At 38.1% G+C, this 17,565-nt stretch overlaps 2 protein-coding genes and 1 pseudogene across 2 annotated transcripts in view; 1 reads left to right on the top strand and 2 right to left on the bottom strand.

Moving 5' to 3' along the window:
- PAWR (pro-apoptotic WT1 regulator) overlaps positions 1-17,565 on the top strand; it is a 118,957-nt gene that overhangs the window by 67,134 nt on the left and 34,258 nt on the right. The window contains exon 2 of the mRNA XM_047741097.1: positions 8,607-8,738. Within this exon, the coding sequence (XP_047597053.1) occupies positions 8,607-8,738 (132 nt within the window). The remainder of the gene's footprint in view (positions 1-8,606; positions 8,739-17,565) is intronic.
- LOC125106678 (60S ribosomal protein L23a-like) lies at positions 7,812-8,349 on the bottom strand. Its single transcript, XM_047741098.1, has one exon. The coding sequence runs from the start codon at positions 8,313-8,315 to the stop codon at positions 7,845-7,847; it is 471 nt and encodes a 156-aa protein (XP_047597054.1). The 5' UTR covers positions 8,316-8,349; the 3' UTR covers positions 7,812-7,844.
- On the bottom strand, positions 11,037-15,734 carry LOC125106285 (60S ribosomal protein L15-like; annotated as a pseudogene).

The following is a 17,565-nucleotide window of genomic DNA, read 5'->3' as shown; positions in this document are numbered from 1 at the left end:
CTTGCTTAAGAATGTTTGGTTCAACCAGGAAATCAAAGAAGAACTTAAACAATTCATGGTAAACAATGAGAATGAAGACACTTCAGTCTAAAACCTATGGGATACAGCAAAGGCGGTCCTAAGGGGGAAATACATAGCCATCCAAGCCTCCCTCAAAAAAATTGAAAAAATCCAGAATACACCAATTCTCTTTACACCTTAAAGAACTGGACAACAACAACAACTGGACATCAACAACAAATTAAGCCAACTCCCACACAAGAAGGGAAATAATCAAGATTAGAGCAGAGATCAATGAGATAGAAACTAGAAATACAGTAGAACACATCAACGAAACTAGAAGCTGGTTTTTTGAAAGAATAAGATCGATAAACCATTGGCCAAACTAATCCAAAAGAAAAGAGAGAGTACCCAAATTAATAAAATTATGAATGAAAAGGGAGAGATCACAACTAACACCAAGGAAATAGAAATAATCTTCAGAAATTATTATCAACAGTTATATGCCAATAAGTTAAGCAACCTAGACGAAATGGATGCATTTCTGGAAACCTATAAACTTCCAAAACTGAATCAGGAAGAAATTGACAACCTGAATAGACCAGTATCTAGTAAGGAGATCGAAGCAGTGATCAAAAACCTCCCAAAAAACAAGAGCCCAGGACCTGATGAATTCCCTGGGGAATTCTACCAAACATTCAAAGAAGAAATAATACCTATTCTCCTGAAGCTGTTTCAAAAAATAGAAGCAGAAGGAAAACTTCTGGACTCTTTTTATGAAGCCAGCATTACCCTGATCCCCAAACCAGGCAAAGACCTCACCAGAAAGGAGAATTTCAGACCCATATCCCTGATGAATGTGGATGCTAAGATTCTCAACAAGATCCTAGCTAATAGGATCCAACAATACATTAAAAAGATTATCCACCATAACCAGGTGGGATTTATCCATGGGATGCAGGGGTGGTTCAACATTCACAAATCAATCAGTGTGATAGAACAAATCAATAAGAGAGAAGAACCTCATGGTCCTCTCAATTGATATAGAAAAAGCATTTGACAAGACACAGCATCTGTTCCTGATTAAAACGCTTCAAAGTATAGGGATAGAGGGAACGTTCCTCAACTTCATGAAATCTATGAAAAACCCCACAGCGAATATCATCCTCAATGGGGAAAAGCTGACAGCCTTCGCTTTGAGATCAGGAACATGACAAGGATGCCCACTCTTGCCAGTCTTGTTCAACACAGTACTAGTCCTAGCAACAGCTGTCAGACAACAAAAAGAAATAAAAGGTATTCCAGTTGGTAACGAAGAAGTCAAACTCTCTCTCTCTACAGATGACATGGTACTTTATATGGAAAACCCAAAAGACTCCAGCCCCAAACTACTAGAACTCATACAGCAATTCAGTAATGTGGCAGGATACAAAGTCAATGTACAGAAATCAGTTACTTTGTTATACACTAACAATGAAAATACAGAAAGGGAAATTAGAGGATGGATTCCATTTACTATAGCACCAAGAACCATAAGATACCTGGGAATAAAGCTAACCAAAGAGGTAAAGGATCTGTACTCAAGGAACTACAGAAAACTTATGAAAGAAATTGAAGACACAAAAAGATGGAAGGCCATTCCATGCTCATGGAGCGGAAGAATAAACATTGTTAAAATGTGTATACTGCCTAGAGCAGTCTATACTTTCAATACCATTTTCAAAGAGCATTTTTCAAAGAGCTGGAACAAACAATCCTAAAATTTGTATGAACCAGAAGAGACCCCAGATTGCTAAGGAAATGTTGAAAAAGAAAAACAAAACTGGGGACTGGAACAGAGTAGAGAGCCTAGATATGGACCCGCAACTCTATGGCCAAATAATCTTCGACAAACTAGGAAAAAATATGCAGTGGAAAAAAGACAGTCTCTTCAATAAATGGTGCTGGGAAAATTGGACAGCTGTATGTATAGAAGACTGAAACTCGACCATTCTCTTACACCATACACAAAGATAAACTCGGAATGGATAAAAGACCTCAGCGGGAGGCAGGAATCCATCAGAATCCTAAAGGAGAACATAGGCAGTAACCTCTTTGACATGGGCCACAGCAACCTCTTTCAAGATATGTCTCCAAAGGCAAAGGAAAGAAAAGCGAAAATGAACTTTTGGGACTTCCTCAAGATCAAAAGCTTCTGCACAGCAAAGGAAACAGTCAACAAAAAAAAAGAAGACCCATGGAAAAAAAAGCAACCCACGGAACGGGAGAAGATATTTGCAAAAGACACATGTAATCATGTCAAAAAATGGTCAGAAGACATGAACAGACACTTCTCCAAAGAAAGACATACAGATGGCTAACAGACACATGAAAAAATGTTCATCATCATTAGCCATCAGGGAGATTCAAATTAAAACCACATTGAGATACCACCTTACAACATACTTACAATAGAATGACCAAAATTAGGACAGTAAACAACATGTGTTGGAGAGGGTATGGAGAAAGGGGAACCATCTTACACTGTTGGTGGGAATGCAAGTTGGTGCAGCCACTTTGGAAAACAGTGTGGAGATTCTTTAAGAAGTTAAAAATAGAGCTTCCCTATGACCCTGCAATTGCACTATTGGGTATTTACCCCAAAGATACAGATGTAGTGAAAAGAAGGGCCATCTGTACCCCAGTGTTCATAGCAGCAATGGCCACAGTCACCAAACTGTGGAAAAAACCAAGATGCCCTTTAACGGACGAGTGACTAAAGAAGATAAGGTCTATATATACTAATGGAGTATTATGCCTCCCTCAAAAAGGATGAATACCCAACTTTTCTATCAACATGGACGGGACTGGAGGAGATTATGCTGAGTGAAATAAGTCAAGCAGAGAGAGAGTCAATTATATGGTTTTGCTTGTGGAGCATAATGAATAACACGGAGGACATTGGGAGATGGAGAGGAGAAGTGAGTTGGGGGAAATTGGAGTGGGAGACGAACCATGAGAGGCTGTGGACTCTGAGAAACAAACTGAGGGTTTTGGAGGGGAGGAGGGTGGAGGGTTGGGTGAGCCTGGTGGTGGGTGTTATGGAGGGCACATGTTGCATGGAGCAGTGGGTGTGGTGCATAAGCAATGAATTCTGGAACACTGAAAAGAAAGAAATAAAGACAAGGTATATTATATGGCCACACACAAAAAAGAAAAATCATACTTTTGTTTTATTCAGGAGTTTTATTTGCCAAAATACTGGTGCTCCAAAATGCAGTTTTGGGAATAGTAAAGAGCTTGGTGACAATCAGTGATACTCTCATTTTGTTTAAAAAATGTCATTTCATAAAACTTTTTGGTTTCAGTTTAAAATAATTGTTAACCCTGTTCTCATGCAGTTCTCTCTATTCTATGTAAAAGGATACAGTAACTTTGACGTGATTACATTTATCTAGAAATAAGAGCTGGGAAGAGAGTGCATTAAGTTCCACGTTGTTGGTGTAATTATAATATAGAACCAGCATTTATTTTCATCTCATCTTTTTCTCTCTCAGATAAAAAGCTTTTGATTAGTAGAAAGAAACTTAATTTTTTAAAAAGATTTTATTTATTTATTTGACAGAATCACAGGTAGGCAGAGAGGCAGGCAGAAGGGGAGGAGAAGCAGGTTCCCTGATGAGCAGAGAGCCTGATATGGGGCTTGATCCCAGGATCCTGAGATATGACTGGAGCCAAAGGCAGAGGCTTAACCCACTGAGCCACCGAAGTGCCCAGAAATAAACTTTAAAACATGTTTGAGTTCTTTTTGGTTCTCTCTTGCTGGTACTTATTTAAAAATTACTCTTGGGGGCGCCTGAGTGGCTCAGTGGGTTAAGCCTCTGCCTTCAGCTCAGGTCATGATCTCAGGGTCTTGGGATCGAGCCCTGCATTGGGCTCTCTGCTCAGCAGGGAGCCTGCTTCCCTTCCTCACTCTCTGCCTGCCTCTCTGCCTACTTGTGATTTCTGTCAAATAAAGGAATAAAATCTTAAAAAAAAAAATCCCTCTTGGGACGACTGGCTGTCTAAGTAGAGCATGTGACTCTTGATCTCGGGGTTGTAAGTTTAAGCCCTATGGTGGGTATAGAGATTACTTAAAAATTAATTTAATTTTTAAGATTACTTAAAAATTACTTAAAAATGAATAAATGTTTAAAAAAAAAAAAACCGGAATAACTCTGTCTCCATTAAGGATACCATCAGCTGTGCATGTAGAGAATTCTTAATCTTTGCAAGAAATAAAAGTGGAGGGGCGCCTGGGTGGTTCAGTGGGTTAAAGCCTCTGCCTTCGGCTCAGGTCATGATCCCAGGGTCCTGGGATCGAGCCCCGAATCGGGCTCTCTGCTCAGCGGGGAGCCTGCTTCCTCCTCTCTCTCTCTGCCTGCTTCTCTGCCTGCTTGTGATCTCTCTGTCAAATACATAAATAAAATCTTAAAAAAAAAAAAAAAGGAAAAGCAATAGAAGTGGAAAATGTCTTAACCCACTTTGGTCCACTTACTCAGTTCATTTTTGCTTTCATTCTTTCTTCTCACCATTTCCACCAAAGTTTCCTCTAGGTATATTTATCCCAGTTACATAAGATAGCTTAGAGAATTTGTAGGATGCTTGTTGCTAAAAGAATTCTACAGGTTGCTAGAAGAACCTTGGAGGGAAGTTGTGATTCATCAAGTAATCCAAGCTGCCTGGAATGTAAGATGCACACATTCTTCTCAGAGATAGTGTATGTGATGAATAGGTTCCCAGGTCAGTGGGTAACAGTGTTGCCACAGAAAAGCATATTCTATTTTATCTTGGGGTGCTATAGTCCATCTCCCTGATTTGTTTCATCTTGGTAACTCATTCATTCATTTATCAAGCATTTACTGAATTTTTTTTTCTTCTTTTTAAAGTGTTGGTAAGGGAGTATACATTTATTGAGGTAGTGGAAGGAAGGGAGGTTAGTGTTGAGGGACTGTATCTCAGAAAATGAAAACAAAGATAAATAAAATAATATTCCAATGCTCACGCAGTTCATGGCTATCTGCTTCAGCCTTTACTTTCTATCTACACTACGTTAGGATTTAAGAGTTCTAGCATTATACTACTGACATTTGATCCTAAGGTCAGGGATTTTTGCAGTCCAGGTACCGGAGAATGAGATGATTCTTTTCACGGAGTAGAAGCCTAGAGATGAGACTACTCTTTATTTTTTCCAGATCTTATACACTTGCTTCTCAGCCCCCACTTTGCATTAAATGATTGACCTTTTATCTCAGTAATGTGTATTGAGAAATTCCTTTACTTTATTCTCTTTTCTATTCTAGGACCTGGATTACAAAGTTTTTATTATTGTGGTTTTATATATTTTAATGTTAGAATGATTGTTTTGTCATAACTTTTTTAAAAAGTTAAGTTTTCTGGATGTTTATGTATTTATCCAGATGGTCACCCCTACTTTCCAAATAATTTCCTTAAGATTTTGATTGGAATTTTTATTCAGCTTATAAATTGGCTTACAGATAATTGACATCTTCACAATATTAGGTTTTTCTCCACGTAAGAATAGATTTTAATTGTGTTTTTCAGTAAAATTGTGTAGTTTTTTTCATAAAGTTTTTTGGTTTATTTTTATAGTTACTATTAAAATTATACCATCTGACTGGCTGTTGATGTTACTTTGGGAAGCAATTTTTGCATACATCTATAAAAACCATTGTAATGAACTTTAATAATTCTAAGATTTTTATGTTATTTCAACAAAATTGTATCATCTGAAGTGATGGAATTTTGCCTTCTTCCTATTGCTGAAATCTTTTATTTTTCTTACCTGGATTTATCAGATAGCACCTCCAGAATGATGTTAATAACTCTGTTTATAGTAGAATGGATATCAGTGTCTTAAGTCTGATTTTGCTTTTAAATTTTATTGATATTTTGCCGTTAAACATGATACCATCTGTTGGTCTGAGAAAGGTTTTTAAAGAGTCCTAAGAGAGATTCTTTTTCTAATCGGGACTAGTTTCTTAAACTTTAGTACCCTTTACTAGATTTTTTTTAATTGATTCTGTTTTCTACCTGGGATATGGTATTTTTCATAGGATCAAATTTTCTGCTTTGTTGTCTACTCTCCACTTTTGGTCCCTGTTAATTTCCACTCTGAACTGCTTTTTATGTAGGTTCTATTTCCAAAATGAGTTTGTTTTTTTTTTTAAGATTTTATTTATTCATTAGAGAAAGAGAGAGAGACCACAGTCAGGGGGTGGGGGGAAGCAGAGGGAGAGGGAGAAGCAGACTCCCTGCTGAGCCAGGAGCCAGACATGGGGCTGGATCCCAGGATTTGGAGATCATGATCTGAGCCAAAAGCAGATGCTTAACCATCTGAGCCTCCCACGTGCCCCCCACCCCTGCATCAGTTTTTATTATGTTTTACTTATATTCCAGGGAATTGTAGCACCATAACATCTTTGTGTGTTACGTAGTGAAAAGTCCACACTTCTCAGGTTATGTTTTTTGTGATCAGAGCCTTGCCTTTGCAATCTTCACCTCTGTCAAGAACTGTGAAGGGTTTGAGATCTTACCCTACTTGCAAACTAACCATGTTAGCCTGCTGTAATTTCATGGATCATGACCGAATACACTAGTCTCCTGGTTCAGAGTCAAGTAGCCTCAGTATCATAATTTTTTTTTGTACCAATAACCCAAGTCCCATTTAGGGCCAGATGACACCTGTACACACAGTCAGTTCCATTATAGGGAGAGCAGGAAATTTCATTCTTTCCCCTCACTTCCTTTCCATATCATTGTAATTTTTAAGACTCCATCTCAGGCGCTTTCTTCCATATCCCCCCTCATCGTGAACCTTGTGTCTTTGAATGTGCTGCTTATCTACTGTGTCCCTCCTATTCCAGACACTCCAGCGTCCCTTCTTGGTTTTCACAGTGATCTAACTTAACTTTTTTTCTCTTTTTATAATTTGTAGGTCCTGTTTCTTTCGTTAGTGCCTTCAGCTGCCTGCTGAAACATTATTTTTCATGTCTCACAGAACCCTTTAGGGCGATATTGGTTAAGAATGTGTTCAGTTGTAGGGGTGCCTAGGTGTCTGAGTCGGTTAAGCATCTGCCTTTAGCTCAAGTCATGATCTCAGGTCCTTGGGATCGACTCCCACTTAGGGCTGCCTGCTTTTCCCTCTCCCTCAGCTGTTCCCCCTGCTTTTGTGCTCTCTTGTTCTCTCTCTCTCAAATAAATAAAAAAAATCTTAAAAAAAAAAAAAAAAAAGGAATGTGTTCATTTGCAAGGAACAGATAGCCCATTCCACAATGGCTGTAATGAATAGAAATTTGTTTCTATTTATGACTTTTTTTCATGTAGGGTATGGAAATTGATAATGCAGATTTTGATTCAGCTTTTTAGCAACAACCTTTCCATATGCTCTTCCCACCATCTGAAATTTTCTTTTTTCTATATCCGCAGTTCTAAATTTTACCCATCTTTTAAATTATAAACTCTTCTACAGAGTTTTTATAGAAGACTATTCCCCAGGTGAAAATACTCTTTCTGTGTATATTTTTAGGTAGTACTAAGCTGGAAAATGGCCTTTATCATTGAGTTATTTGCATCTATATCTATATCTCTGTATATCTTACATCTTCTATGTTAACTTCCCACTAGACTATAAATTCCATGTCTTGGGTATATCATTTGTTACCCTCTGAAAAGTGCCTTTTTTAAGGTAGACACCTTTCATTTACTTGTTGGATGAATGTGAAAGAATGAGTAAACCTTACCCCCCGCCCTTTTTTTTTTTATCATGAAAAAGCTGTATTTAGATTTAGCCAGCTGGACTCAGTTTAGATGATCCCAATTTTGTTGGCAACATCCAAAGCATCATAGTCAGGGGCCAGCCGAACGTATGGCTTCTTCTCTCCATCAGGCCTGATTAAGGTGTTGACCTTGGCTACATCAATGTCATAGAGCTTCTTCACAGCCTGTTTGATCTGGTGCTTGTTGGCCTTGACATCCACAATGAACACAAGTGTGTTGTTGTCTTCTATTTTCTTCTTGGCTGACTCAGTAGTCAGGGGGAACTTGATGATGGCATAGTGATCAAGCTTGTTTCTCCTGGGGGCGCTCTTCCGAGGGTATTTGGGCTGCCTTCGGAGACGCAGAGTCTTGGGTCGTCGGAACGTAGGTGATGTGCGGATCTTCTTTTTTTTGTGACTGTGGACGCCTTTCAGCACCGCTTTCTTGGCCTTCAAAGCCTTTGCTTTGGCTTCGGCTTTGGGAGGGGCAGGGGCTTCCTTCTTAGCTTTCGGCGCCATCTTCGTAAAAGGGGTAAACCTTACCTTTTAAGCAAGCTTTCTCACTGCTATTTAGAGTCTAGAGGAAAGATAAGTTGTCAGGGGTGTGAATGTGGAGTTTGGGGTTTAAGCAGATAATTTAATTTACAGGAATTAAATGTACATATTACTGAAAGGAACACCATTATCATATAAATTAGTTTCTGAATGCACAGATACTTCTTTAATGCTATCCAAATGTATCTTCACATATTGTCAATACAATCTGTTAGTATTATGTGGAAATAAAAGGGAAACTATTTTTTCTTATAGTGCTTAGATGAATATGAAGATGATGAAGCAGGGCAGAAAGAGCGGAAACGTGAGGATGCAATTACACAACAGAACACGATGCAGAATGAAGCTGTCAGCTTATTAGATCCAGGCAGTTCCTACCTGCTACAAGTGAGTATTTATTTATTTAAATTTAATTTTAAAGAATTACCTTAAAAATTCATTTTCTTATGAGTTACTATATGTTGATTGATTGTGAACTCTAAGATCAAGAGTGACGTGCTCAACCAACTAAGCCAGCCAGGCACCCCTAAAAATCTATTTTTAAAATTTTTTTATTTTACAAATGAATATCTAAAAATACTAGGATGTCAGTTGCTATTTTAACAATCATTTTTAAGTAGCTTTTAATAATTTTTCCATTCTCCTCTTGGTTACATCTGCTCCATTTAAGTATTTTCAATGGATTTAACCATTGACTTTCCTTCTGTTCAAATACAAGTATATATGGTTCTTGGTTCCTGATCAGTGATAGCTAGGAAAAGTAATTTCCTCTTTGCTCTTAATAAAGTTAGAATTAGTAAGCTTTTGAGTGGACAGTTATGCTCTAGGCTGATATTGCATTAGAATTATATAGCAACTAAAGAATGAACTCTATGTAGTATTGTGAATTGCCAGAAACATCTGCACTTCTGTATAATTATACAAGTAAAATTAAACTCAATTTCAAATTAGCTGTTATTTTGGGTTTTTGTGGCAAAGAAAACTGGGAGTTGATCGTATTAGAATGCCTCAGTAGAAAGCAAACTACTCTGCAGAACCGTTTAATTTAAATTGGAATTTGGGAATGATCGTGATATAATCTAATCTTATATTAATTTGATGATTGAGATCATAAACTACTCTGTCATCTTCTCAGAGTTCATTTTTGATGTTAAAAAAAAATTAAGTAACCTCTGTACCCAGTATGGGGCTCAAACATGTGACCCTGAGATCAAGAGTTGCATACTCTTCTGACTGAGGCAGCCAGGTGCCTCCAGTTTTGACTTTTTATTTATTTATTTATTTATTTTAAGATTTTATTTATTTATTTGACAGACAGAGATCACAAGTAGACAGAGAGGCAGGCAGAGAGAGAAGGGGGAAAGCAGGCTCCCTGTGAGCAGAGAGACCAACGCGGGACTCGATCCCAGGACCCTGGGATCATGACCTGAGCCGAAAGCAGAGGCTTAACCCACTGAGCCACCCAGGCGTCCCCAGTTTTGACTTTTTAAATGCGTTTTATTATATATCACTTTAAAAGGCGTTTCTGAGCAGATCGAATATCTCCCCATTTTATTAATGAAAAAAATTAAATATAAACTCTATTACTTTGTAAGGTTATGATAAAAAGGCATTTGAACGAGGCAAATATTTTGAAGTAGTTTGGAAATGCAGGTGCAAAACTTCTTTGTCATCTGCTCTTTGAGGCAGATACACTGATGGGAAGAATGATGAAGTGATGCAAGTTTATCTGTTCTTTGTATCTAAGTTGCTGTTACTAGAAGTACCTACCCTGTTATGACATGGTGTAAGCTAATAAGCCATGTTTCTCTCAGTATCTGTGTGACTATTCAGAGTCTAAAATATCTTTGTTTCCTTTGTTTAACAAAATTGAAGTTAAATCTGGGTGTATTCCAGGTGAAGATAGAAGCTTAATTTATTGAAATAGAGACAATACAGTATTTTTATTAAGAATAAGTTTATTAAGGGGGCACCTGGGTGGCTCAGTGGATTAAGCCCTCTACCTTTGGCTCAGGTCATGATCCTAGGGTCCTGGGATGGAGATGGAGCCTGTCATTGGGCTCTCTGCTCAGCGGGGAGCCTGCTTCCTTCCCCACCCTCTGCCTGCCTCTCTGCCTACTTGTGATCTCTGTCTGTCAAATAAATAAAATCTTTTTAAAAAATTTATTAAGAATTAAAATTTTAATTTTTGGTCATGCCACTTTGGTATACTCAAATAGCACCAGGCACCTCTGTGGGGAATCTGCTTCTCCCTCTGACCACCCCCCCCCCCATGCTCTCTCTCTCAAACAAACAAATAAATAAGATCTTAAAAAAAAAAAAATTGTTCCTACCAAAACCTTAAAAAACAGCCATTTGAGAATAAACCAGCAGAGCATTATATCGTCTCGGATGATGTACAGTGAACATCAGCCTACAGTGAAGCTGTAGGTTTCATTACACGCACCAGCAAATCTACGTGGCTAACTTCTGCATTCCACTTTTACAGAATTTGTATTATACCTGTTATACCAAATAGCATTTTAAACACTGACCTATAAATACCCTAATAAGGTAGAGCAAAGATAAAAGTGTTTCTCTTATAAGAAACAAGATATACCCTCACCCTCACTTTTAGTTTTCAAACATTGTTGCACTTTAACTTTCATAATTTGACAGCGCATTGGTGGAACATTCTGCAGACTACTAATTTTGACGAAGAACACTTTCGATTTTACAAACATTACTTATATTAGCAGTAATGGTGGAGCTACCCCATGCTGCACAGCGAGAACCACCATTAGTGTGGTGAAACTTGTGACCCTTTCCAAGGCCACATTTCTGTGGCCTGCAGATGTCAGCCTTTGTGTCTTCCTGTGCTTGTGGACTGGTGTGGTGATCCACTGGGTGTCAGGATTTCTTTTGCTAGCTTTATAGAATGGATCAATGAGGATAACCTCAATTTATATATGGAATCTTTGCCAACCAAGTAAGAATTTCTAGGACTTTCAGATGCCCACAGTGGTGTCCAGCTCACTCCTCTGCAACAGACTGAAGGCTTCAGGCAAACTCTAGCTGGTTAACACCATGGTGGGCAAGCTTGTCGTAGGTCGCACCTGTAGGGACTAAGCATTTGTGGCTACCACATTGTGCACGAATCCTAAATATGATGTAACTTTGCTTGGCGTTGTACCCTAGTCTGTGTGCTTTATTTGGGCCAGGTTGACCAGGGGTCCCCATGGAGTGCAGAGAACTGGTGGTACCGCCAGCAGTGTACCCTGAGAATAAAGTGCATCATAGTGGACTACTTCTTCCTCCATAGTTCCTGAATGAACTCCTGAATTGGTAGGAACGATTTTGCCCATCTTGGCTTACCTTTGAGCTGATGGCTGCCACAGAGAAAGGAAAGAGCCTTTCTTTACTGAGTATTTTCTACAAATAGAGTCACCTACATAAAAACAACATGGCTCTTAAAAATAGAAAATTAAAAATAACACATTCTTACCATCTAATACTTAGATCTTATTTTTTTTTTTTTTAAAGATTTTTATTTATTTATTTGACAGAGAGAGATCACAAGTAGGCAGAGAGGCAGGCAGAGAGAGAGAGAGGGAAACAGGCTCCCTGCTGAGGAGAGAGCCCGATGCGGGACTCGATCCCAGGACCCTGAGATCATGACCTGAGCCGAAGGCAGCGGCTCAACCCACTAAGCCACCCAGGTGCCCATCCTTAGACCTTATTCAAGTTTCACCAGTTATCCCAGTGATATTCCAAAGTATAGCAGAAGGATCTCATTCAAAATCAGGTGTTGCATTTAGTTGCTGTTATCCCTTTAGTTTCCTTTAATCTAAAGCAGTCTCTCTTTATATGTCTTATCATGGGGGGCCTAGGTGGCTCAGTTGGTTAAATGTCTGCCTTTGGCTCAGGTCATGATCCCAGGACCCTGGATGGAACTACACATTGGGCTCCCTGCTTGGTGGGGAGCCTGCTTCTCCCTCTGCCTGCCACTCTCCCTGCTTGTGCTCTTTCTCTCTCTCTGTCAAATCAATCAATCAATCTATCTATCTTTAAAAAAATAAATTTCTTAATCTTCCCACTTTAAAAGATTATAGGGTGGGTGCCTGGGTGGCCCAGATGGTTAAGTGTCTGTCTTCAGCTCAGGTCATAATCCCAAGGTCCTGGGATCCCGATTGCCTCATCAGGTTCCCTGCTCAGCGGGGAGTCTGCTTCTTCCTCTCTCCCTGCCTCTCCCCCTGCTTGTGCTTTCTCTCTTTCTCTCAAATGAATGAATAAAATCTTTAAAAATAATAAAAGATTATAGGGCTACAGGGCAGTTACTTTATGATGTACCTTCAGTTTGGGTTACCTGATATTTACTTCTAGATTCAGGTTATAGATCTGTGTCAGGAATATCACAGAATTGATGCTATATTCTTCTCATTATGTATCCTGTCAGTTCATACATAATTGTAATTTATCCCCTCATGGCTGCTGATCACTCTGGTCATGTGATTAAGGTAGGTTTTTTTTTTTAAGGCTTTACTTTCCCTTTCTTAATAAGTATTTTGTGGAACTGATGATCAAATGAGTCCTTTAATAGAAAAAAGTATTTTGTTGGTAAGTGCTTTAAACCATGTAGATATCTTAATCTCCATCAAACTTTATCGTCTTCCTGCCTTTATATCTGTATATCTGTATTGACTCACTGTTACCTATTTTATCTGATGGGTCGTGTACGCTGTTACAATCTAATAGTTTTACTGTTGCTCCTGTAACAAATTACTACAAATTTGTTGTCTTAAAAACAGCACAAACTTATCATCTTACAGTTTTGTAATTTGGTAGTCCAACATAGTTCTAATTGGCCAAAATCAAGGACTAAAATCAAAGGCTTCAAAGGCAAAAATAGCACTACATTCCTTTTTGGAGGCTGTAGGGGAGAATCCATTTTCTTACCTTGTTTAGCTCTTTCTCAGTGACTACCCACACTTTGGATTATGGCCCTCCTTTTTCCATCAAAGCCTGCAACAGTAGGTTGAGTACTTCTGCAGCTTGTCCTTCTGACCTTTCTTCTTAATCATATCTCCCTCTGACCTTCTTCTCCCTCTGTCTTCCGCTTTTAATGAATCTTGTGATTACATTGAGCCGGTCAGACAATCTAGGATAATTTCCCTATTTAGGGTTGTTGATTAGCAACCTTTATTTCCCTTTGTCGGATAATCTAATATGTTTGAAGGTTACAGGAATTAGGACATAGACATTTTTGAGGGTCATTATTCTGCCTACCACACCATTATTATTTATTTTGATGTTCAAATTATCCCAGATTTTGCCAGTGGAAACTCTTTAGAGCTTTTGTATCCTTTGCCACATCTCCATCATTCTTGGAATACTTCTTGGCATAATATAATGTTAACAGGCTCATTTTTAACTTTCCTACATGGACATTGGAAGCAGCCATTTCTTTGAGAAGCTAAGGAGCTCCTATTCCTTTCACTAGAAAGTACTTTGAAGCCACGATCTGGGCTGTAGGTTTGTTTATGATACTGAAATGTCACCATTCCTGGTCCGTCTCTGTGTATAGACCTACGAATATATGTTTATCTGTATATATACATATCTGTCTTCTGTCTGCCCACCTGCCTACATCTATGTAGATACTGAAACTAATTTATACTGATAACTTCCAATCTAATCTAATACTATACAGTTTTATTCTAGTAGTTATAACTCCCTTTTGTGACGTTGAGAAACTTGTTTCCCGTTATCCTTAATGTTTTCTTATTTGTTCAATCCCCTTTTATGTAACTTATCTCCCATTGCTACCCCTTCCCCATATTTATACCCTCCTCACTACAACTGGGTCCTGACATTACATGGTGGCTTTCTTTGTGCATGAACACTTGCTGACCCTCTTCAGGCTTGGGCATCCTATGCAAGGCTGTAGGATGCCCTCCATACCCTGCTTGAATTGTGACTCCCCACACTGAATCACAACCCCTCCCCACCCCGCCCTGGGATTCCCTCCTTATACTGCTTAGCTTCTGTCACCTTATGATAGGCTGCCTTTCCTAGGGTCTTTGTTCATGTTTAGATTCTGAGACCTCATGCTGATTTGCTTCTGCATGGAGACCCATCATCAACCTGATTGGGTTTTGACACCTTCAGACCAGAATACCATTCAGTGTGGACACTCTCTTCATCATGTTTTGGCTCTGGCATATCATCCCTGTTCATCTCTCTGTAGAGAGGCTCTCTGCAAGGGCTGCGAACTTCTATGCCATGCTGCTTTTGTACTCTTCTGGGGCTCTAAAACTCTGTTCTCTGCCACCTGTTCTCTATTCTCCTGAATGAATGACCCTCACACCCTCTTGATGTTCCCTATATGGGACTCGCTTCTGACATTGTCCCAGGACTGATAGTCTGCCTTCCCCTTCCTGCTCTGTAGACACCCTCATTTCTGCTCTGGGTCTGATTTCTCAGTCTAAGCAAAGTCCCCCTGCTGTATGGATACTCGCTTCAGATTGCTTAGACTCTGATTCTCTGTGCCAGCCAGCTCTTCTTCATATAGGGCTCCAGTACTCTGATACCCTGGTTTGGGCCACCATGTTTCCTCTTCATCTAGCTCTGTACCACCTAATGGTTTTAGGACTGAATCGTTCAAAAAGGAAGGGGAATGATGAGTTTTTCCTTTTAAAATCTTTGTTAATTTGATAGAGTTCTTGTTTTGTTTTTCATTTTCTTAGCTATTTTTATCAGTTACACATTGCAGATTTTGTTCTGCATTCATCTTCAACGGTATATCTTGCTGCATTATGTCTACCAGTATAAGTCCTGTAAGTTAGTCCTGAGAGCCAGTTAGCATGTAATGCCGTGATTTTATTGAGGGCTATGGCTTTGTCAGTAATTAGTTTATTTGAATAACTTCAGTATTATTTTGCTATATTTAGCTGGTCTGGATTTTCTCTGATCTTATTTCACATATGCTTTTATATTTGTTTATACTTTAGTTCTGATCTGCCACTGCACCTGTAAAGACAATTCATGGTATTTCCTCATTGACCATTCTAAGCTTGACTAAAGCAGCATGTTTTATTTAAACTTACACAAAACAGTTTGTGTCTTGCCAACATTTTCTAAGTGCTGTATAGGTCTTTACCCCTCCCTTTAGTAATATAAACCATCCCATTGTGAGGGAGATTATTTCAGGCAAAGCATATTTAAATCAGTTGTATAACAGGCTTTGGGGTTATTTGGAAGGTCTAATTACATAGTCTTTGAAACTTTTAAGACCACTGTCACTCTTAGCAGTTGTAGTTCTTATAAGTGGTTTCAGTGATACTGGTATTTCTTTTACCTCCCGCCCCCATTTCGAATGCAGTTGCCAACTTTAACAGGTATCATAATTACTAAGTTGTCATCCTTTGTTTGTAAGTCTTTTTTGCCACAGGAATACAGAGATTTCTTGTTAAAAAATCTGAGGCGAAGTTTATATTTGTGTATTAATGTGTAAAAACATCAAGCATTTTCCTTCTTAAAATTGTAGGAGACTCTTGCTGCAGTAGAGAGGTTGATTTTGCTTTTTCTGTCTAATATTTCTCATTCAAGAAATGCTCAGTTTTTTCTCTTTGGATAGAGGTTAGAAATCTCTTTAAACTCCATCTGTAATTGACCATATTGAATGCACATGAGAAGCAGACTACTACCACTCCTCCCAATTTCTTCTGGTACTAGTTCTCATACTAATATAGTCTGTCCAGTTTGGGGAACATTCCATTGTTAAGGAATGTAATTTGATTACTAGAATTACTGTAAAATAACATTTAGCTACAAAATATATAATCTAATAAAATACCCCATTTAAATCTACCAATAAAGAATAAGCTTAAGTGTCTTCTGTCCGCTTCAAAATCTTCACGATTGAAACAGTGGTTATATAGAAATAAGCTTAAATTCTAATTGTTTACACATCTTGGATATAAACATGGAATGATTTGATCAGAATTCTTATTTTACCGATTTCTATACTAGCTGTATAGAAAATACTGTGAGAAACTTGATTGAGATATGTTCTAAGTGACTAATTGTTTAAAAAAAAAGTTGCAAGAAATATGAAAACTGATCTTATATAACTTCCTATTAGTACATTCAACTAGAAACTTCTCTGATATTGACTTTAAGTCATTTATAATTGGGTCAAAGTATAAAATTAGTATAATGCCACTATAGTTTAGTGTTGCTGAAAGCATCCTTCATTTCATATTTCTGTATTTTTATAAATTCTGCTCTAACTCTGTATTAATCAAAATTTACCATATTCAGGAAAATTCCTGTGTTAAGCTTCATAAATATTATTTATTGCAATGTTCATATCATTTCAATCAGTGTTATTGGTAACCCACAAATCAGTAAATCCAATAAAGGCTGTTCTCATTCGGCAATTCTGGTTACTCCTTTCAGGAAAAGGTAGTCTGGGCAATCAAGCTGATGTCATGTTTTAAAATATTTCAGTTATAACCAAACTGAGAGACAGTGTTGTTTTGGAATCTATGGAATTAACATTTTTTCTAATGCATATTTAGACGGACATCATTTAATGTTATGTCTTTGTATAGTTCATGTAGAATAAGATTAGGGAAATTTATAAATGACAACCTTTATAAAATGTTAGTTGAGTACTGTTTGTGAAAATTTAGAGGTTAAAGTTTCATATGAAATCATCATCTGCATTCAATAAAATGTATTTTGGATACACATAAGCCTAGAATTTCTGCTTTTTCTAAATAATCAGTGATTAGGCATTTTTTAAAATTAATTATTTTTTTATTAATATATAATGTATTAACTAGCCCCAGGGGTATAAGTCTGTGAATCGCCAGGTTTACACACTTCACAGCACTTACCATAGCACATACCCTCCCCAGTGTCAGTAACCCTACCACTCTCTCCCTACTCCCTCTCCCCGGCAACCCTCAGTTTGTTTTGTGAGATTTAAGAGTCTCTTATGGTTTGTCTCCCAATCCCATCTTGTTTCATTTATTCTTTTCCTACCCCCAAACCCCCCACGTTGCATCTCCCCTTTTCTTATCAGGGAGATCATATGACAGTTGTCTTTCTCCTATTGACTTATTTCGCTAAGCATGATACCCTCTAGTTCCATCCACGTCCTCGCAAATGGCAAGATTTCATTTCTTTTGATGGCTGCATAGTATTCCATTGCATATATATACACCAC

Source organism: Lutra lutra, chromosome 8 (assembly GCF_902655055.1).
Source record: "Lutra lutra chromosome 8, mLutLut1.2, whole genome shotgun sequence".
NCBI classification, from domain to species: Eukaryota; Metazoa; Chordata; class Mammalia; order Carnivora; family Mustelidae; genus Lutra; species Lutra lutra.
Note: the sequence above shows the minus strand (reverse complement) of the source record. Positions and strands in the feature narration are given on the sequence as shown.

Coding starts and splice junctions, on each gene's coding strand:
- LOC125106678 (XM_047741098.1), bottom strand. CDS start 8,315: ATGGCGCCGAAAGCTAAGAAGGAAGCCCCTGCCCCTCCCAAAGCCGAA.